The 23,733-nt window shown below is 35.2% G+C and overlaps 1 protein-coding gene across 1 annotated transcript in view; it reads right to left on the bottom strand.

The window, feature by feature from the left end:
- cntnap2a (contactin associated protein 2a) overlaps nt 1-23,733 on the bottom strand; it is a 765,137-nt gene that overhangs the window by 335,300 nt on the left and 406,104 nt on the right. The window contains exons 11-12 of the mRNA XM_056451014.1: nt 4,054-4,160; nt 760-879 (exon numbers count right to left, since the gene is read on the bottom strand). Of these exons, the coding sequence (XP_056306989.1) occupies nt 760-879; nt 4,054-4,160 (227 nt within the window). The remainder of the gene's footprint in view (nt 1-759; nt 880-4,053; nt 4,161-23,733) is intronic.

Genomic DNA, 23,733 nt, shown 5'->3' with positions numbered 1-23,733 from the left:
TTAAAATGTACAAGTTTTCACCTAACTAAAAGTGCAAAGTGCACACTTGAGTGAATATGTTTCCAAATGTATTTAATTATAATTTTTTAAACAAAAGTGAATTCTCTTTTTAAGCTGACATATGTAATTAAGGAGACATTTTCTCATTAAAGTTACACCTCAGGAAAAATGTACTGATCATGACGTGTCAAATGGCTTTTTATTCCAAAAATTCCTCAAGCTTTTTAAAGTTTTATTACTTTGAACTTCAAACAAACGGACATTATTTCTTTCTAAATAAAAATGTTCATGCTGTTTTTATATTTCAGTCTAAATGATCCTGCAAACTTAATCTTTCCTTCCCACCTCGAAACAAGATTTACCCTTTCTAAAAGCTGTAGACATTTCTGAAATTGACAGACACATTCTTTTCAGCATGATTTTTTGCTCTCTACCGTGTCCGCTCAGGGATTTCCTCTGCTCTGAGATGACTGCAGTTCCTGTCCTCAAACGATAACATTTTATGTCCTGACGTTCCAACATGTTCCATTAAGTTGAACTTATTTATTTTTGGATCAGTGGGATGACGTAAACCTAGATTGCAATACTGCAGAAATAAAAGTCTAGGAAATGGTTAGTGTGTGTTTAGTGTGTTTAAAAACCGTACTTAGATGTTAGACAATAAAGGAATACTCGAAAGCATTCGGTATGTAGTAAAATAGTTTATTTATTAAGCATGAGTAATTGACAGGTTTATAGATGAATAAAAATGCACTTCACCTGTCATGTTGCAGATGACTTTAAAAGGGCCTAATGGTCCACTTCCATCTGGGTCAATCCAGTAGGCTTCAGATGATCTTCCCAAATGCTTGTAGGCCTCACAGGATTGCTCATAGACAGCTTTAGAAAAGAAATAAATGAAACCTTTATTAAATATAATAAAAGGCTTCATTTCACCTTAAATGGTACCATATTTTACTCATGCTCACATATATACACACTTTTTTAATACAATCTAAAAGATTTATGTCCCTTCATTGAAAGTTTATACACCTATAAGGTCTGACACATCAAAATACTGATAAAGAGATACATAAATGCATCAATATGAAATGAGAAGTTTATTATATGTTTTCTAAATGATCAATTTATACTATAGACTGATTCAATTTAGACTCTCACATATTAACACTGATTGGCGAATAATGATTACAGTTTCTAAAATCGGTCATTAAGCTCCAGCATGCTTGCTCGATGAGGGAGTACCAGTTAGGTTCATTCTTGCATGTCGCGTCACGTTTCAGATTCTGCAAGTTCTAATGTTTCAAGCTAGTGTTTACGTTCGCTCATCAATGTTTATATGTGAATAAAACTCTAAGTTAAATCCAATAATCACATAAAGCAAAGGTGAACAATAACAAGAAGAACATTTTAGGTTAAACTAACTCTTACAATTGTCCTATTACAATCACTACATTATCTTAATCAATTTTAATTGCAATACTTTAGAATAATTAAAATGTAGAATTTTTAAAGGTACACCTTACATAGCCTTACATGAGAGTAAAAAAATCTGCTCTATTGGATTGAGAGCACAGTGAACTCATTGTCATGTTCAAGAAACCAGTCTGAGATGATTAGTGCTTTATGACATGGCGAGTTATCCTGCCGGAAGTAGCCAGCAAAAGATGAGTATACTGTGGTCATAAAGGGATGGACATGGTCAGCAACAATACTCAGGTAGGCTGTGGCATTGACACGATGCTCAATTGGAACTAAGTGTGCCAAGAAAATATCCCTCGCACCATTACACCACCAGCCTGAACCATTAATACAAGGCATGATGGATCCATGCTTTCAAATTCTGACCCTACCATCCAAATGTTGCAGCAGAAATAGAGACTCATCAGTTCAGGCAACATTTTTCCAATTTTTGTGCAAATTGCAGCTTCAGTTTCCTGTTCTTAGCTGGCAGGAATGGCACCCAGTGTGGTCTTCTGCTGCTGTAGCCCATCTGCCTCAAAGTTGGACGTGTTGTGCATTCAGAGATGCTCTTCTGCATACCTCAGTTAACAGTTACTGTTGCCTTTCTATCAGCTCGAACCAGTCTGGCCATTCTGACCCGAACTGCCGCTCATTGGATATTTTTCTCTTTTTAGGACCATTCTTTGTAAACTCTAGAGATGGTTGTTGCGTGAAAATCTCAGTAGATCAGTAGTTTCTGAAATACTCAGACCAGCCTGTCTGGCACCAACAAGCCATGTTCAAAGTCATTTAAATTACCCTTCTTTCCCATTCTGATGCTCGGTTTGCAGCAGATTGTTTTGACCATGTCTAAATGCCTAAATGCATTTGCTGCCATGTGATTGGCTGATTAGAAATTTGCATTAACGAGCAGTTGGACAGGTGTACCTAATAAAGTGGCAGATGAGTGTGTGTGTATATATATATATATATATATATATATATATATATATATATATATATATATACATATATATATATACATATATATATATACATATATATATATATATATATATATATATATATATATATATATATATATATATATATATATATATATATATATATATATATATATATTACAGCAGTGTTTCCCAACCCTGTTCCTAGACGCACACCAACAGTTCATATTTGGGATGTCTCCCTCATCTGACCCATTAACTTCAGGTTTTGGAGTCTCTTCTAATGATCTGATGAGTTGTTTGATTAGGGAGAGGATGAAAATGTGTACTGTTGGCATGCCTTCAGGAACAGGGTTGGGAAACTCTGCATTAGAAGAGACTCCAAAACCTGAAGTTAATGGGTCAGATGAGGGAGACATCCAAAACATGAACTGTTGGTGTGCCTCCAGGAACAGGGTTGGGAAATAAGGTATTAGAGTATATATATATATATATATATATATATATATATATATATATATATATATATATATATATATATATATATATATATATATATATATATATATATATATATATATATATATATTTACTATATTAGAGTAGCATAAACAAAGTAGGAAATATTCTGTTAAAAATGAATGCCAAAAACAGCAACTTGCTATCTAGTATATGGAGTACACAAAGCAATATATAAATACACACTTTTCTAACTATACAAATATAACTTTTTTTCATCAAGCTTGACTACTGGCAAGTACAGTACAACCTTGCTTTTGTATATGGAGAGGTTTGAGGGCAGTAGCTCAGCAGAGTTCAACATCTTTCATACTCTCTTCTGTGTAACTGACATCACTGTGTAACTTCCAGTCTCTCCTCGTCTCCATCTAACCCCTGGGGTCTTAAAAAAGTTTCCCTCTGTAGTGATACTCAAATATTTCTCTCAGAACTGATCCCAAACAGACTTCACAGAGAATACAACAGACGTGTTCATACGAATCAATATCTCAGTTTTAAAACCTAGCGAAGGTTTGAACGAGACGCAGATGCCACAACAAGTGTGAAGGTCATATTCAAAAGGGAGGAAATGTAAATGTCCTGTCTAGATGCAGTGTTTTAACCAGATTCTAGAGCAGTGAAGGAGCTCATCAGTAGCTTAGCAATACGCTAAGGTCAAACTTAGCTTAGCAAAATGTTAATGCAAAGCCAAAATCAATGTTGATACTCTACTGGAAGTCTCTAGTGTTTCCAAATTCCATTCGAAATACCATTTGTACCTCATAACAAACTGAAATGGTTTAGAAATTCATGTTTTAGCTGCTGTAAAAACATGTCACTTAAACCACATGGGTTAAAGCAAACATACCGGGAAAGCAAACATTGTTATGCAGAAATCTGACATTTCTCAGAATGGTCTTCTAGACAATAATATTATATTCCTTTGCTGTTTTCCATTCTCCTTTTTCAACATTTTATTTCATAGAAAGCCTGTTTTTCTTCAGTCTCTCCCATTTATGTGGCAGTGCATTTATGTCACATGCTGAGGTTAACACAAAAGACTCCTTCACTTCTAAGAAAGTGTGATATCAGGATAAACAACCACATACATGCACAGTTATTATTCACCAAAAACACTCATTCTTACATGTGTGACAGGTGGCTCCGGTGTACCCCGTGCCATCACAGGTGCATGTGAAACTGTCCCATGTCTGACTGCATCGACCTCCGTGTTCACAGTGGTTTGGCATACATCTGAGGAAAGAGCAAAATGATATGGAATGGTTATAAATGGGTTTTTAGCTCTTTAAAAGGCACCTATGAGTCTTTTGTGTCTCCAGAATGCGTCTGTAAAGTTTCAGCTCAAAACACCCATCAGATTCTATATTATACCTTTCAGAATATTGGGATTTTCTGCTCTGAACACACTGTAGGTGTTTTTGTTGCCTGTATCTTTAACGCTAGTTCTCCCCGCCCATGTGTCTGTCAGAATGTGCCTGCGTCAGGTAAACACCGCAGTGACAGACATAAAGGAAGCAGATCTCATGTAACGTTTTTCAGTAATACTACAGTAAGAACTTTCCAAATGATTATTTGATGTATTGTTATGGCGTTAATTCAAGACTTTCTGTGACGATGAATCACACACAATGTCATTCCAAGTTCACGCACATATATACACACACACACACACACACACAGCTCGCGCAGCTAACTTTGCATAGTTTTTGCACGCAAATGTGACAGGATACACATTAATATACACAGTTGTATGGATATCGATTATGTTAATGTGCAAAATAAACCTGATTTAATGTCCACAACCGAGATTGAAGCATCTTCTTTTTTTATAATTATACTGGCACGCGGCTGTGGTAATAAAGACAGTGAAATCGCTTTAATTTCTTTTAAACATGCACTGTTTTAAAAAGGTTTTAAACTTTTAAAACTCATTCTTGATCACATTTGATGATGATTGATGATCACAGAGAGTTGAACAGATCTTTTTATCCCAGTTGTTTAGCGCACATCCTGTCTTGTTGATATGATTATACGTGTTACTACGGACACATGTTAATACGCGGCTGTCAATCAAATCGGTGGGCGTGGAAACTGCATATGTCCTATGTCAAAGGGGAGGGATTTGGATCCTATTTTAATGTCAGGAAAAAAAGATACTTATTGGGTATATATCACCCCAATATGACTGTGGACACACTATACCTACATACAGTTCTGTCCAAACAGCTTACAAAAGATGATTTTCATCACAGGTGCCCTTTAAAGGTTAAACATTTGTCTCAATTCTCATCCATAGCTCTGTTTTAAATAGAGGAACAGCTTTATTAATTTTGCACACTGTTTTCTAAGAAATGACAGTTGTTATAACACATTTGATAAGGCCACTCAAAAAAAAAAACAAAAAAAAAAACACACTTTATACTAATTCATACTAAGTGCCAGCTTAGCTGAAAACACAGTGTGTTGAACAGGATGACAATGAATCATTTGCTTGATGAAGGTCTTACTCTCATGGTGGTAAAAAGGCTTCATATAAAATGCTATATTGTTCTAACTAACTTTTGAGATTTACTGTTACTGTTGATTTTAATTTGATCTTAAATGGATTTATTATTTGACAAGAAAATAAAACAATGGGGGAAATGTTCATGCACATGCACAGAAGGTTTTACATTTTATTTTATTTTTAGTTTTATTTAGTTGTAAACGCTGTATTAACTTAATTTTTTATTTTATTTCAGACAAAGCAAGACCTTTTTAATCTAATATTATTAAAGTTACACTTTCCTTCATTCATAAGTCAACATAAATTAACAATGAAAAAAAAGCTTGTACATTTATTTTTATTTAACATTAAAGTTCTGTAATACTAAAGCAAATGCTTTTCACATTTTTTTAATTTAATTTAATTTAATTTAATTTAATTTAATTTAATTTAATTTAATTTAATTTAATTTAATTTAATTTAATTTAATTTAATTTAATTTAATTTAATTTAATTTAATGCATTAAATGCAGTCAACAAATGGAATATTCAGTTAAACCATTTACATAGCATTAGTTTGAAATAGCATTTAGCTATAATTTTACTACATTATTTCAGTTTGTTGGTAAAGTATAATTTTCAATTTTCATACAGTTTTATTTATTTATTATTATATTTTTTAGTTAAACTAAAATTACAAATATCTGATACTTCTTTTTAACATTTAAGCCACAGCCATATCACCCTGCAGCCCAAGACCAGTTACTCACTGAGACTAAGCAGGGCTGAGCCTGGTCAGTACCTGGATGGGAGACCACGTGGGAAAACTAAGTTGCTGTTGGAAGTAGTGTCAGTGAGGCCAGCAGGGGGCACTCAACCTGTGGTCTGTGTGAATCCTGTTGCCCCAGTAAAGTGAAGTGGACAACATACTGCAAGTGAGCACCATCTTTCGGATGAGATGTTAAACCAAGGTCCTGATTCTCTGTGGTCATTACAAATCCCATGGCACAAAAGTAGGGGTGTAACCCCAGTGTCCTGGCCAAATTCCCTCCATCGGCCCTTACCTATCATAGCCTCCCAATTATCCCTATCCACTAAACTGGCTCTATCGCAGTCTCTCCACTCTACAAATAGCTAGTGTGTGGTGTGCGCACTGGCTGCCGTCGAATCATCTAGGTAGATGCTGCACACTGGTGGTAGTGTGAAGAGATCCCCTTCATGATTGTGAAGCGCTTTGGGTGTATGGCCATACACGATAAAGCACTACATAAATACACACTACATAGCATTATACTGTGCATTGCAAGTGAATTAATCAGAATCTATCAAAATTGTATATTCAAGACAAAAAAAGACATTTCATCAGGTCATTTCAACACTGCAACTGCACACAAGTACATGCACACACACAGCCAACATCTTTTATCTTAGTCTCAACTGAAATTGTAATTAAGGCTCCAAAGTTTAAACAATTAACGGCTTCACTGACTTTCCCCTAAACTTAATTAAGAAACAGCCATCTTCAAAGGTGCTTTCAATTGGCCATGGATCAAATCTGAAATCCGGTGATGTGGCGCTCGCTCTGTCCACTGCCACAGTCCTGCCAACAGCACGTCAAATCCATTAACACAGCAAAATGCGCTATGAAATGAAATTAGGGAACAATCCCCTTGGATCTAATACTCATTAGGCTGACGTCTCAAAGGAGGAGCTGTGGCAACAGCATTGACAGTCAACCTTAAGTCTGACAAACTCTTCAGCACTCCTTTTGTTGCACTTTTTCAGAACCATGCTGTCAACCTAGTATTGGTATTTGATGACACGACTGGATTAATTGGGTTACTTCATTGGCCATCTGTGCCTGCAAGAGAATGCTAGAGTTTACGCTGTTCATTAATCAAACTCCTGCAACGGAGCAGTCCCTGGAAATTTGTGCCCACTGATGACTCAGTCCAATAATAAAAAATTAAGTCCGAGTCAACAGCAACATGTCACGGGGAGATAAGACCTTGGTAATAGCTTCTCAGTAATAGATTCGAAAAAAAACCTTGGTAATAGCTCAGCTCTCACAAGGCAGAAAGTTACAAACATTCAGTATTGTTCGTGGCCAAGCAGAGAGCCGGAGATTGCAGAGCACTGAGGCTGAACAAAGCATTTCCTGTTGCACGGTCACTTCACTTCCAAGAGATTTTCATCACAATTTCCCAAGGAATGATAAAAAGAGCATCGGTAAGTGTGCACAAGTTTGCATTCCCAAACTGAAATCTGATATACCAATATATGCAAATTACATATATGATATACAAGTTTATACCTGAATTTCACATATTTCACATTATGTCATATATGCTACATACATTTACTGGCGACTTTATTAGGTACACTTTACTAGTCCTGGGCTGGACCCCCTTTTGCCTCCAGAACTGCCTTAATCCTTTATGACATAGATTCTACAAGGTACTGGAAATATTCCTCAGAGATGCTATCATGTCTATATTGACATGATAGCATCACGCAGTTGCTGTAGATTTGTCGGCTGCACATCCATGTTGCGAATCTCCCATTCCACCACATCCCAAAGGTGCTCTATTGGATTGTGATCTGGTGACTGTGGAGGCCATTTGAGTACAGTGAACTCATTGTCATGTTCAAGAAACCAGTCTGAGATGATTCATGCTTTATGATATGGTGCATTATCCTGCTGGAAGTAGTCATCAGAAGATTGATACACTGTGGGTCATAAAGAGATGGACATGGTCAGCAACAATACTTAGGTAGGCTGTGGCATTGACACAATGCTCAATTGGTACTAATGGGCCCAAAGAGTGCCAAGAAAATATTGCCCACACCATTATACCACCACCACCAGCCAGAATCGTTGACACAAGGCAGCATGGATCCATACTTTTATGTTATTGACACAAAATTCTGACTCTACCATCTGAATGTCACTGCAGAAATCTGAATGTCGCAGCAGAAACTTATCAGACCAGGCAATGTTTTTCCAATCTTCTATTGTCCAATTTTGGTGAATTGTAGACTCAGTTTCCTGTTCTTAGCTGACAGAAGTGGCACCCGGTGACATCTTCTGCTGCTGTAGCCCATCCACCTCAAGGTTGGACGTGCTGTGCATTCAGAGATGCTCTTCTGCATACCGTGGTTTTAACTAGGGGTTATTTGAGTTACTGTTGCCTTTCTATCAGCTCGAACCAGTCTGGCCATTCTTCTCTGACTTCTGTTGTCAACAAGGAATTTGTGCCAACAGAACTGCCACCCGCTGGATGTTTTCTCTTTTTCAGACCATTCTCTTTAAAGAGATGGTTTTGCATGAAAGTCCCAGTAGATCAACAGATCCTGAAATACTCAGACCATCCCGTCTGGCACCAACAACCATGCCATGTTCAAAGTCACTTAAATCACCTTTCTTCTCTATTCTGATGCTCTGCTATACTCAATCAGATTTCTGCATTCTCAGAAATAAAAAGGTACAAATATGGCCAGTAGGGAGGTACTTTTTCTGAATGTATACTTTTGCAATTTGTACTTATACAAGGTACTGTACAGACCCTTTATTTTTTTAAATCATAAATTTACAATTTTGGTACTACATCATTCTGAGTCTAACTATAATATAAAAATATCAGTAAAATAATGCTCAACACTCAGAATAACAGACACAGTGTCATGTTAAAATAAAACTGAACTTTGCTTTTAAAAATGAACAATTAGTGATCATATTAAACAGAACTGCATTTTAAATGATAAAAAAATGACTGGAAAGTGGCAAAATATAACAATTCTAAATGACAGTTAATTACTATTTTCTGGCTGAACTGTTATCCTTAAATATAGTCTTTAAATGTCATAAAATTATTCTTTTGCAAAATAAGCCTGGCAACTTGTTTTGATAAATTATAGTTACACAAAATAACATTTTAGTGCGAGCCTCCTGCAAATCATGGAATAAAGCTTGTTAGACATTATTTTTTTGCCCAGAAAAATATTTAAATAATAAAATTAAAGTTCAGGAAAGACTCTACAGGTCCACAAAGAACTAATAACAAAATGTCACAGACAAACAACAACATAAGCATTAACATAAACATCTAAAACAAACAACAACCCACAACTGAAGGCTAAACAAGGGGGATTTAAATACACTCTGTGATATAGTTGAACTAATGATGAACTCAAAAAAGGCGGGAAACAGAACAAAGGAAATCTGTGATGAATAGAAATGCACATCTATCGGGTCCATGGGTTTACTCTTCATCCATGGATTGTTCAGTTAGCTTGATTATTGGTGATTTGACACAATCCAAGATAGTTTCTTCAAATCTTATTTAGGAGTTGTTGTCATAGAAACAGGTCTGTAATCTCAAACCTGCTCAGGAGCTGGTTTATTTGATGTAAACAGGAATAGATTAGATTGTATTTGATGATAGCTACTGAAATTATGTACCCATTACCAATGTGTAAAAATATGTAATCCCTACCAAAGATATACAAAGACGTTTACTCGCATTACTGTGAATGGAGAAAAGGGTCTATAGTCTGAAAATAAAGTTATAGCCTACTTTTACACCACATTCACACAGGGCGTCAGGCCTGACATCAACCGCTGCCAAACTGAATTGTGGGTCCGTCTGTGATGCTTCAGCGGTGTTGCTCGCTGCAGAAGTTGGGAGTTTCTCAACTTGTAAAGCACAAATGAAAGTGTCAGCCACTCATAAATGTTTTCAAAGTGCACTACGAAGGGAACGCATTTGTCAATATGAAGATCACTAAAGCTGAACTGTAAAAAAATACTTGAAAGCAAATTACACCTAGCTCGCCGACATACATGGCGAGCTAACTGGACAAACTGCTAACCCATTCATATGGGTGTAAGCGGTCAGCATGTAAGAGGTATGACTTGAATGTTTTTTTTTTTTTTTTATGAATCCAAGTTTAATAAACTGGGAATAGAACACAGTCAGGAACTAGGCTTCTAACTACAGCTCTAGAGGTGTAGTTGCAAGCATACACACGTTTGCGATGCAGTTTGCAAATGTTCATCGGAACGAAAAAATGGCAAATCAATGAACTATGTTTGTAACAATGGAACTTGACATCTTAGTTGACTAACGATGGTTTTCGAAAAAACACCCCAGATCGATTTTTACAAACTCCCCAGCTCAGATCGTAGCTGATTGTGGAATTGTCTAATTGGCTGACGCTGCTATGATGATCACGTCAGCCCCAACTTCAGACACACCCTCTATCAAGTGTTAACACTCAAGCCCCGTGTGAATCGGAAGTTTGGGCTCATTCACATTAAACTCATGTTTGCTTCTAAAAACATAACAGACCCAAGATACATCATATATAACTCAGTATATCTGGACAAAGCCACAATGGGCCACAACTTTCTACTATAAACAGAAGCTTACAACAGTTGCCCCGCCTCTGTGCTCTTCTGATTGGTCAATTGCTTTTGAACCTGACGGTGATGAGCTGTGCTACTTGTGAAAGTTGAAGATCTTTCAATTTGACACAATGTCTAAAAGACACAAGTGTAACGGTCAAATACGTCCATCCAGCACATGTTTATATTGAAAAACAATAGAACAGTAGTGTGTTGGAAAGGAAAAACACATCTGTGTGAATGGCCCCTAAAGCATCTTATTTTTAGCTACTTTTTCAGAAGAGTATCTTAACTGGAGTTCAGCTACCTTAACAAATTACAGTTCCAAAACGGTTTCTCCAACCCCGAACAACACAGCATCGCACTTTTCTTCCCCGCTCTGGCTGTTTACATCCCTATCTGTGCTTTTGTAATGGAAAGTGACAGTTTTCTAATGCAACCATTATGAACAGCGAAGGCACGTGGCTTTAAATGCCTCTGTCAGATTAGAGTTGTTGGGGTGAGCCAGCGATCTGCATCTCTTCAAAGATGGGCAGAGATTAGCCTCTCTTGCACTCCCCCACTCGACACGCTATTTCGTCAAACATTTTGCACAGTTATTTGCAATGAGTCACATTCTGAGAAGTTCGGCACAGCAGCTTATGCATGAAAAAGCTTGATGTGAGAGAAATTGATGTGTGTGAAATACTGTAGGGGTGAGAAAACGAGAGGAAAAAAGAGGAGAGGATGTGATTTGAGCTGTATCAAACCGCAAGGTCACATGTTTTAATGTCTTCCTTGTGGGAGGACATGGAATACATTTCAGACTTTTTTTCTCTCGCAAAAGTGCAACACTGTATTTCACAATTACGATCAGGCCTGTAACCAGCCTGGTAAAAGCAGTGGTTCTCTTTTTTTCTTAAAAAGTGGACCTTAAAAGTGGCAGCTATTCGCCTCATTTTCTATTTATTAATGAGATTTAAATGCTCCAAATAGTGACATTGTAAGCAGTATTTTCAGCTGAATTAGCTTGTTGGATAGTCATCATAACCACACTTTTTGATGTAGCAAAATATTTCCTTAATATTGAGAATAAAGAAATATTTATTTTTTTAAATATAAATGTATTAAATCATATATCACTAGACATTTTTTTAATTAAAAACTGTAGCCTATTGTAATTTATTAGGCAAATGGCCAGCACATTTAACTTTCCTCAGTCAGAATTTGGCCATTTGAATGATAAAAAATGAAAACATAACAACAACAACAACAACAACAACAACAACAACAACAACAACAACAACAACAACAACATAATAATAATAATAATATTAATAATAATAATAATAATAATAATAATAATAATAATAATAATTTAGAGCTTCACAATTTTTTAGCCTCTCTTCTAAAAGTGCTTTTTTATTGGTCATGTTTTCTTTCAAGAATAAGGTCCAAGATTTAGAATAACAGTTACTTGTCAAATGTTTTCTCTATTTAAAAACAATACAGTAGCAAAATATGACTTTAATTATGTCAGATATTTTCTTGCACAGCTGGATGTTGAACTCATGAAAAATAATTGTTTGCATTGGCCAAAACTGAATAACTGAAGTCGCAACAGGATTCGATAGGATATTTTTACTATTTAAGATGGCATAGCTGTCAAAATAGGGCAAATGAAGTCATGTATAAACAAATTCTGGACATTTGTCAGTGAGTCTTCCAAACCTGCCGAACCCCCTCTGGCTATAGGCCTGACCATGTACAAATTTGTTATATTACACTATATATTTACATTATTTTTCATAAATTAACTGACTTTGTTCATTTGAATTTATACAATATCATAAGTTCATTCTCGCATATGCTTATTTCTGTCACACTTTATTTTAAGGTACAATCATTGCCATTAACAAGCCATTAACTATGACTTTTTTTTAGCTTAATAAACTCCTAATTTGCTGCTTATTGATAGTTATTAATTTACTGTAGTAGATGAGTATAAGTATTGGGTAGGATTAGGATTGTGGAATAAGATCATACAGAATATGTACTTTGTAAGTGCTAATAAAAAGCCATCTTAATGATAGGCAAGTTATAAGACAGTGAGACATTGGTACTGTTACCTTTTCTCCTCACAGTTCTGCATTTATATCTTAGATTTCTTAGTTGATATATCAGAATTTTGATGATAAATTAGACATCTTTTGTCCTAAATCTTATATAATATTGTCTTTATTTCTTGCAATTATAAAAAATAAAATAAAAAAAAAAAACAGAATTGCAAGAAAGCCAAAAAAATACCAATTATAAAAATGTTATTGGAATAGCAAGAAATACCAGCCTGAATTCATGAGGAAATCTAAATAAGTATGTATACAATACATAAATGTAGACAACACAATGTAGACAATACAACACACACTCACTTTCCATCTGTTTATTTACTGCTTTATCAGAGTTTGCCACAGCAGAATGAACCGCCAATTATTCTGGCCAATGTTTTACCGGTGGATGCTTGACTGGGTTGTACTTTCAGTGCTGGGAAACACCCAGAAAATCTTCCATTCACACACTATTGCCAATTTAGTATATAAAATTCACCTTTTTTTTCGTATATCTTTGGATTGTGGGGAAAACTGGAGCACCGAAAGAAAACCTATGCAGACACTGGGCGAACATGCAAACTCCACACAGAATTTTTTTTCGATTGTCCTGAGTTGCTGTTTTAAATAAATAAGTTTTGCATTGGCTGATGTTAAATGTATGCTCTTCTTTTTTTCTTTTTCCTTTTTAACGACTGCCTAAAATTGACAATGACCCTGTATTTATTTGGGTGGTTTTGAGCTTTTAGACTAGTTTTATCCTGTTTTTACATTGCTGTTAGTGAAACTTCTGCCATAAACTCTATGCGCACACAGGTTAATAGGTTCACCTAATCTGATCCTGTGTCATTAACTACATGGCACAGGAGATTGTTTGCTGTCACCTCGGCAGCCAATGAGCTTGCTTCTCATTAGTTTAAATGCTTCGCGTCATTTTATGCTGTTAAGCTGCTGCGTGTTTTCGGAGACCCTCCTCCATCCCAGCTCCACCTGTGTTTAGATCTGCTGCGGGGATTACATATATATTTTGTTGGCAGCAGCAGCTTGTTATATTCTCAGACGGCACATCTGTGTATATACTGGCAATAGCAGGTCTCGGTACTTGCTCTGCCATAATAATCAAAGCAGCAGCAGCAGCAGCAGCAGCGTAGCAGATCTATACCACCAAGACCAAATACATCAACATACTAAATCCCAAGAGTGTTCATGACAGAAACTCTTTTGCAGAACCTTAAGGCTGATTTATACTTCTGATGCTGATGCTGATGCTGATGCGCACCTCTCAAAAAATTTAACTACACGTCGCAACGACGTGTAGCGTAAGCTCTGTGATTGGTCAGCTTGGTAGCTGTGATAAGTGTGGGCAGTGCTGAGAGTGTTTACAAGTGTCGAGTAACGTGAAAAGATGAAAAAGTTTCCAGATGGAAAGTTTTGTTTTGTGTTTACCTTATCATTAAAGTGGTTGCACGTCTGCCATTTCCTGCCTCTGAATACATGAGTTTTAGCTACTTGTAAGGTAACATTCAGAAAAACAAACAAACGAAAAAACTCGACACAGAGTAACATAAAAGCCTACTGCCAGCTAGCTCTTCAGAAGTGTTATTGCAGAGCAACACAAGATATATATAAATGCACAGCTACGAACTCGAACCATAGCACTCTGCATCACAAATGCACTTTTATTCATAATAAAAGTTGTATTTATTTATTTATTTTTTTAAAGAGGGCATCTCCCCAATTCCCACCCCTAAAACTCACCATCATTGGTAGGTGAGCAAATCGTAATAAAGTGTAACAATAAGATTGTACAAAATCTATTTGAATTAGAAACTAAATTAAAAAGTTACAAATTGCCATGTGTTTTGTTGTTCTTTTTTATAATATATGCTTACTTCCCCCTCATGGCTCTGCATTTATGTCATAATTCTGTTAAAAAAATCTGATTTGTAAAAAATAAATTAAACTCAGAACTCAAGATAGAAACTTAATGCCGAAAAACCAACCTAAAACACAATTCTGACTTTATTGTATATATAAAAAAGCATACTGTAGAAAGTAATTTGATCTGTTTTAAACCACAAGGTCGTGTGTTTTAGTGTCTTCTTGGTGGGAGGACATGGAATATTCTTTTACATGTCAAACAGGGGGCTACGTTTGGTAAAGGAGATTGATAGTGCATCACCTGGCCTGATGAAAGCGAACATAAAATCAATGGCGTGGCGAGCGACAGCCCCCCTTCCCATCCCACATAATGAGTTTGCTCCTCACTGTGGAGCTTTGCCAGAGAAGCATCATTACGCTGGCGAAAAAAAAACTCACACACACAGAGAGCGTTCAACAGTCTCTTTCCTCCTTTATTATTACAGTTCACCCCATTCGGGAGAGCGAGCAAAAGCGAGTCGGTATCTCGGCTGATCTAATAAAGCAAAGGATTCACCTCTGGGGACTTACAACTGACTGTATTGCAGTTTCTCCAAAACCTAAATAAACAGTGCAGATATGGGGGGTTCATCTAAATATAGTGAGCGAACGAGATGTGAATTTAAATGGCAGAATGAACTGAGCTTGTGTTTAAATCATGTGGAGATTGTACTTAGCCCTGAGCTATAAGGCTAATGAGACGCATTAAGGAACAATGCATCTTTACAGACAATTAAAGCAGAGTTTTAGCTTCTAACTGAGCTGTAAGGAATCTAATGGAAGATAAACAATGGAGGATGTGTGGGTCTTTAATATTGAGGAGCAACACAACTGAACTGTTCATATATAAGTGTAAAAGAGCAAATAAACACAAAGCAAGCAAATGGTCATTTAATAACTGACCTTTCCAGGGTTTTTAAAAGTATTAGTCGTTATAGTTGGGTCAGTTCTGTAGTTATACAGTAGCATTAACTAGTTTTCAATTGCCAAAACAATATAGATAAGATATACAATTATAAATCTAAAATAGTTATTAAAAATTCTAATTAAAATAACTGACAGGCTTTGCATTTTTATAGTTGTGGAAATGCATTATCTAGTCTGTGAAAAGTGTCCAAAAGTGAACGTGGGAGTCTCTTTAATCATTGATTTTTTAAAAGCAATTGTGAGAAAAATCTTGTGAGAAAAGGAAATGATGTATAATAACAGGCATTCCTTATTAAATTAATAATAATAATAATAATAATAATAATAATAATAATAATAATAATAATAATAATAATAATAAATGAATTCAACCAAAATTTTAACTTAGTTATTTATTTTTCTCTCTGATATTTCAGAATTTTCTTGCAATTGCAAATTACTCACAGTCTGGTCTTGTGATTAGTGACTAGAGTTGTGATTTAACTGCAAGTTTACAGCGGTTTACTTTTCAGACTTTATTCTCACAATTGCAACACAGTATTGCGGAATATTGATGTATAAACCTGCTGTTGGTAGTTTATATTGTAACCAAAATTTTTTTTTACAGTTTGTTTACTCTGTGATCTTATTTGTATGTAAATCTCAAATTTTATATCCTAATTATGTCTTTATTTCTGACCATAGATATACACTGTACACTAGATATCGAATACGGACCCTGAGCATGTGTCAGTAGCGCCAGCAAGTTTGTACAGTGCTCCCAGGACAAATGTCATTCAACTACACTTAGTCAAGACTAAAGCCAATCTGTAGATGCTGAACTTTTGCACTGCGTACGGGTGTGGTAACAAGCAAACAAAGAAAATACATAACATTTCATAGGTAAGTAATTTATTTATTTATTTTTTTAAGTTTTTGTATGTTACAAACTTTTTTGCTAAAGGCAAAGTAGCACCAATTTGCATTAAATTCTAGGCTTTTGCTAGTTCTGTTGAATAAAATCAGCAAACAATGTAAATAAAATATGACAACAAGACGCTGCGCTGCCAGAAACGTGTATTTTAGAGGCTAAGTGAAGTAACGGCTAGTTTTTGAAGTAACTTATAGGGGTGCCTGATAACTAGGCCCACATAGAATCTGAGCGCGCAGAATTCTGCAGATTTTCAGCAGATATCTAGCCCATCATTGAGTATATTTATTTACTTGAGTAAATGTGTTTAAATCTAAATTTATGCAGTTTTTAAATGAACTACAGTAATATTATTGACTAATAAGAAAATGTTTATCTGATTTATGTACAATGCAGTTTGTACAGTAGTATTTTCGTTTTTTTAGTAGATATCTTATATGATAGACTTGCTTTGTTTACCAAATAATTTTAATCTAATTGGATTTGCATTTTAAACATTAAATACAAGTTAAAAATATATAATTTTTTTATTTGACATATTAAGGTTTTAGTTATGATACTCCCAAAATAATTCCGCACAAATCCGCAGATTTTTATCAAAATTCTCCGCAGAAATAGCAAAAAGCGTCCGCAGATTCCATCTGGCCCTACTAATAACAGTGCCGGCGCCTCAATGTGCATACTTTCCGCCCAAAATGATCAAATATTACAAATGTTATATACCATTAAGAACAGAAAGGTGGATATGCACATTGAGACGCAGGAATATCGATGATTCACATGAGTCGTTCACAATGGAGATTCATTCACAAACAAATCGCTCCTTCCGATAGAATGAGAAGTGAAAGCAGGAGGGGGGTTGTGTTTCAAGGACACGCATTAGATCACATATAACAGGGAGGGAGGATAATACTTTCCATACACACAAACACATGCTCTTTGTCAGCAATGCCCATGCGGTCACTTATCCATCGTTGTAGAAAGATTACATAAAATTGCAATTTTCGGAAATTAAAAAAAAAAAACGCATACTAACACCTGGAAAACTGGATATATGTATACTTGTTTACACACTCAGAAATGAAGGTACGCGAGCTGTCATTGGGGTGGTACCTTTTCAAAAGGTACAAATTTGTGCCTTAAAGGTCCATATTAATACCTCAAGGGTACATATTAGTACCTAAAAAGTACAAAAGTGTTCCTCTTAAAATTTTTAGGTGCTAATATATTCTTTTGAGGTACCAATATAGACCCTTCAAGTCCAAATGTGTACCTTTTGAAAAGCTACCACCCCAGTGACAGCTCGCGTACCGATATTTCTAAAAGTGTACATCTCTATGGGTCCGGATGGCCAGTCCTCCACTACACCTTGGTCCCACATTCATTTCAAAGGAGTGCTACCCTGTACTAAAATGGCAGCCCTATTAACGCATTTCTTCCAATAGACAACAACAGGGTAGGCAACATCTAATGTAAATATCTATGATTTCTGACAATTATACAATATAACATTTGGTATTTTTATTTAATTCTCACAATTTTGAATGTATATCTCAGAATTTCCCCCAAATAGCAAGACAGAATGGTAAGAAATGAACTCAAAATTGCAAGAAAGCCTAGAAACTTGCATAGGCACACATTTACTTTATTTATTTGTGAAAATGTGAGTTTATTTAGTTTATCAGAATTGTTATAATTAACTCACATTTTTGAATGTTTTTTAAAGTAAAAATTATGAGGGGAAAAAAATCTAAATTGTGAGACATTATGAAAAACCAAATGAGAACAATTGAGATCATACAAAATTGTAAGACAAGTAATCAAAGTCACAGAAAATTATAAAGACAGAATGAATGAATGAATGAATGAATGCAGAGTATATACAGGAATCAGAATGTGAATTTCAATACTTTTTAAGACCTTTTTTAAGACTCTTTCCATACATTTTAAGACCATATAACCACTTTTCAACTGGAAACACTGGCGAGATTTTACTAAATATTAACATAAGAAATTAATCCAAAACTAAAACATTATTCACATACTGAATAAAAATCTATGAAATCTAGCTAATTCATCAGGTTGGCACCTATTGAACTGCAGAAATAATGGTGTTGCCTTGGTTCCTGCTGTAAACAAAGCAGCATTTTGTCAAATCTAGCAGGATTTCATTGATTTCATAAACTACACAGCATTTTAATCATCAAACTATACTGCAGCTCTGCATAAAACGTTTGGCCAGTGGAGAAATGGTCGTGCCCATCTGAGCCTGGTTCTCTCTAGGTTTTTTCTTCACCTTTGCCAATTGGTGAAGTTTTTTTCCCCGCTGCTGTCACCACTAGCTTGCATGGTTCGGGATCTGTGGAACTGCACATTGATGGATTTACTCTTCAGTGTTTGGACTCTCAGTAGTGATTATTAAAACTGAGCTAAACTGAACTGAACTTAAACTTTAAAAAATGAACTACACTGTTTCAATTTACTATGATCTTTTATGTGAAGCTGCTTTGACACAATCTACATTGTAAAAGCGCTATACAAATAAAGGTGAATTGAATTGAATTGAATTGAATGTTGATATTCGCAGATTTAATTGAGGCAAACTTTAGCATACAACCATACATTGCATAATCAAAAATTATATCAAATTAAAAACCCGTGCACACCCTTGAATGAATGAATGAACGAACAAATTCATTCATTCATTCATTCATTCATTCATTCATTCATTCATTCATTCATTCATTCATTCATTCACTCATTCACTCATTCGCCTTGGTTGCAGCTTCTGTGTTGCTTTACAATTGTTTTGCCATGTAAACCAGACAAACATTTTTAACTTCTACATTTATGCACACAATAGATAAATATAATATAATTAAAACTGATGAGACACAGAGGGAAATGTCTGCTGAAAATAATCAACAGGTTAAACTGATGTCGGTTAATGAAAAACTAATTGCTTTAACTAATACATATTCTACAAACTTGTGAAAATCTTTGGTAAATATGCAGAATTACAAGATATTTCAGTCATCCTATAGAAGTCTGCGGTTATGCTTCTTTCATCTCAATAGAGTTTAATTACCATCAAACAAGATGCATGAAGAAATTAGCATACCAACACCAGATCAGCCCCCAGATGTGCAATGATGCTTATGCTAAAAAACAACAGCAACAACAAAAAATGCAATTATATAATCAACGAACAGATGATTCAGTTTAACCATTCGGTGGGTCAGGTTGGTGTTAAATTACTACCAAGACAAATATGATTAGTTGTGATTAAAAGCAAGCTGCTTGACCCTAAATTGTCTGTAATTTGAAGGCAAATTACTGTTTTCTTGCACAATGGATGAATATATTAGCCCTCACATCTGTTTGAAAGCCTTTCTGCCTTTGTTATGAGACATGAATTCATGAGAATATTAAGGATTCAGCTTCTTAAAGTCAAGTAGTAATTTATTTTTAGATTTTATTGTACACCCTTTAAAGGCTTAGCAGGTTTTATGCTCATTCAGCTTTTATGTTTTAAGTTTTTGTACAGTCTTGTTGTACACGTGTACTTGTTATTTTATTATTCCTGTTTTGAAATATGCCCATGTCTGTATTTCATAAAGTGCATTAGTGCCCACTCACATTTTTTTCTGCAATATTGGTCCTGGAAGTATTTTATTTTTCACTTATTTTTCCCATTAAGATATTTTAAGTAAAAAAAAAATTCCACAAGATGAATCATATTATAAAGTTTATTTTGCAGCAGTATTTCAAAATCTTGTAAAAAAAAAAAAAAGAAAAAGCCTGTACTTAACTTTAAAGCGAGAAACTAAAATCTAAAGCTAAAAAGGATGGAAATGCAAAACTATTATTTCAAGTCATCACATCTATAGAAACAATATATTTCCTTTTTTTTTCAAGGAAGTAGAGAAACTCCAGCAGTGGTGTAAAGTATCGGAGTTTCGAAATGTAATTAGTTACAGTAAATAAGCACATTTTTGGTTACTTTACTGAATTGTCAAATATATACAGTAAGCAACATTTAGGCCCAATCTCAACTCTGCCCCTTAGCCCTTCCCCTTCGTCCACATTCTCTTTAGTATGAAGGAGTAGGGCTAAGGGGAAGGGCTAGATTTGAGATTTCTCAGGACAACACTCAAAACCAAGGGGTATGAAAATTTTCCAGAATACACCAGCTACAACGGCAGCATGACTGCACACGGAAGTCAGGAGATGCACAAATTTGTATTTTTTTTTGGTCCTTATTACGAATTTTTACAACAAACAAACATATACTTTAATACATTCATAACACCGTTCATGTTTTACCGTCATGCTTTAAAAAATAAAATAAAACATACTTTCACATCTGTCACTCGGTGACACTGGAATCCCCTGTCAGAAAGGTTTAGTGGCTGGGAATGACCTTTTTACAGTGTCTGGAATAATGTTAATGTTGTTTTCATGTGTTTACATGGATGAATATTGCCACAGTGTAAATGCACAGTACAATTACGATCTTATTGCCACATTATATCGGTATGATAACATGATATATGCCTATTTCCTGAAGACAAATACCAAAAAATAACGCAACTGGAATAACTACAGCTGTCGTGAACGTTGATCTCATATGAAGAGCTTGCGGTGACATATGATGACGTGTGCAGGTGTTGTAGTGCTGTCCCATTTCTTAGGGGTACATTTTGAAGCCCTTCCCCTTCACATTCTGTTTCAAGGGCCAAGGGGATAAAAAAATAGAATTGGGATTGGGCCTTACTCTTTACTTCTCTAATGTTTTTTAAAAGTTGTACATGTAATCTTTAACTAACTACATTTGTAATAGGTAATGAGGGTAAAAAATAAGTTTTAAATGACACCTCATTTAAATAAAACCAACCTAATTTTTGCAGCAATTTATTTTTACTTAAAAGAAAGTTGTAGAGAGTAAATGTTGCTTAAGTATTTGACAATACAGTAAAGTAGCTTAATGTGTTTATTTACAAGAAGGGTTCAAACATATTGTGAAATCATTAGACATGTATTTGTATACAGTAGTCAACATCTGAAGTGGATCAAAAACTTTAATCAAAATTGTAACAAAGCTATTGAGCAACCCCTATTCTTATCTTATTATGAAATAAAAAGTCTTGCTAAAATGCCACTAAAATGTAAAAACAGTATGTTTTATTTCAAAGATGACATCTCTAAAAATGCATGTGATTTTATTTACAGACTCGTAAATGATGATTGTTTGCTGACAATGATGTTTATTCACATCTTACAGGCATTCATTCATTCAGTCTATTGTCTGTATTGTTTTGTAATAAAAACAACCCTAATGACAGTCTGTCTGCCCTGCACACACACATACAGTACACACACACACACACACACACACACACACACACACACGCACACACGCACACACACACACACACACACACACACACATACACCTCTCCAGCCAAGATATGCTTCTAATTATTATTGTTTACTGACCGGAGTATATTTAAAGTTTGATCCCTCGTTTGTTTGATCAAACTCTTTAATTCAGTTTCTCTGCCTTTGTATTAAATGCCCTCATTAAAAAATCTTTACCTTTTACATAAAATTATCAGCTAGTCATAAAGCATCATCAGCTAATTTTGAAAGGTCTATTATTAAAACAGCTACATTTAACAGGTGTATCAGGGCTACCTAGCATGCTAGCGTAGCACAAAATCAAAACAAAGAAAGATTAAACTAGATCTTTGCTCCAAATTTAGAAACTATTGTCTGATTAATTGGTTATCAGCAAGTGTAGTACTACTAAGACCTTGTTTTCACTAATATGTTTTAATTTTAAAGCAGCGTTTTAAAATGAAAATGATCCACATCGCGTTTCACCTAGCGTTTCTGAAAATATCGTCGTCCACACTACACCGCTGAAAATGCACATCACGTGACCGCACACACACTCTGGCATGCGCTGCAGCATATGCCCGAGTCTGAGCTCCAGGCAGAGAGCCGGTGCTTTGAGCACAGCTCCCCAGGTGAGAGCAGCGCACGTCGGACAGTTCATCAAGGATCTACCACTGGATCTCATCTCATTATAGTTCTTAAATGTGATATTTAATTCATGTTGTCTCTATCTAACGACTTTTTGGTCTTTTGAATCTATTACTTGTTCTCAGGTAACGTGTTTTGTCTGAGCGCAAAGATAAGTTAATATATTAATGTAACCATGTACACTGATTCTGCACATTTGACTGATTGCTTGTCATTATATCCTGTCTTGTATAAACTTATTGTATGTTATACTTTTATAATGGCCATTATTGATTTTTAAAAATTATATTCAGCGAAAGAGACAGGGTATGTTTCATATGTTTCAATGAAAATGAAAGACAGTTATGATGTAGGCTCCATTTTGTTATAAATATGCATACAGTAAAGATGACGATCATATAAATATGCAGCTACACGATGCCTCAACAGTTTTGGTGTCTGTTAAGTTACTAATATCAAAATGAAAATAGGCAGTTCCTTATATCATTTTTTTATTTTATTGTTAAGATATTGAAACAACATAGCCAGGGTGATGTAAATGATGTTATCAAGTACACTGTTCCCTCTGAAGATTTACCCGACATGTCCTCGGGAGTTAGTTTTCCATATCAATCGTGCAAAGTCTTACTTAAGGAAAGGGTGCAAGACTGAACTTTGTGCACTTCATATTGACGAAACAGCCACAATCAGATCAGACTCCGTTTTCAGAGCAGCAGTGTTTTAAAATGAAAACAGGCTCTTCAGCCATTTCAAAATGCTCTATTTTCGGGGCTCAAAAACTCCGAGATAGTGTGGATGGAAGGTGTAACCATGGCAAAACTTATGCATTTTAGAAATACAATTTGTTGACTGTTATCAACATCATGTCTACTTTAGTTTCCAACACACATTCTGCTGTTTAAAATGATTGTTTTAAAATAAGAGGCCAACAAAAAAAAATATATGAAATCAGTTAAAAAATACTGTAGGTCTCACTACAGTAGGTCAGTCTTTAAAAACCTATTCCTCTAGGTTGAGTTTCT

Source organism: Danio aesculapii, chromosome 24 (genome assembly GCF_903798145.1).
Source record: "Danio aesculapii chromosome 24, fDanAes4.1, whole genome shotgun sequence".
NCBI classification, from domain to species: Eukaryota; Metazoa; Chordata; class Actinopteri; order Cypriniformes; family Danionidae; genus Danio; species Danio aesculapii.
The sequence above is the reverse complement of the archived record's forward strand: the minus strand, read 5'-3'. Positions and strand labels throughout refer to the sequence as shown.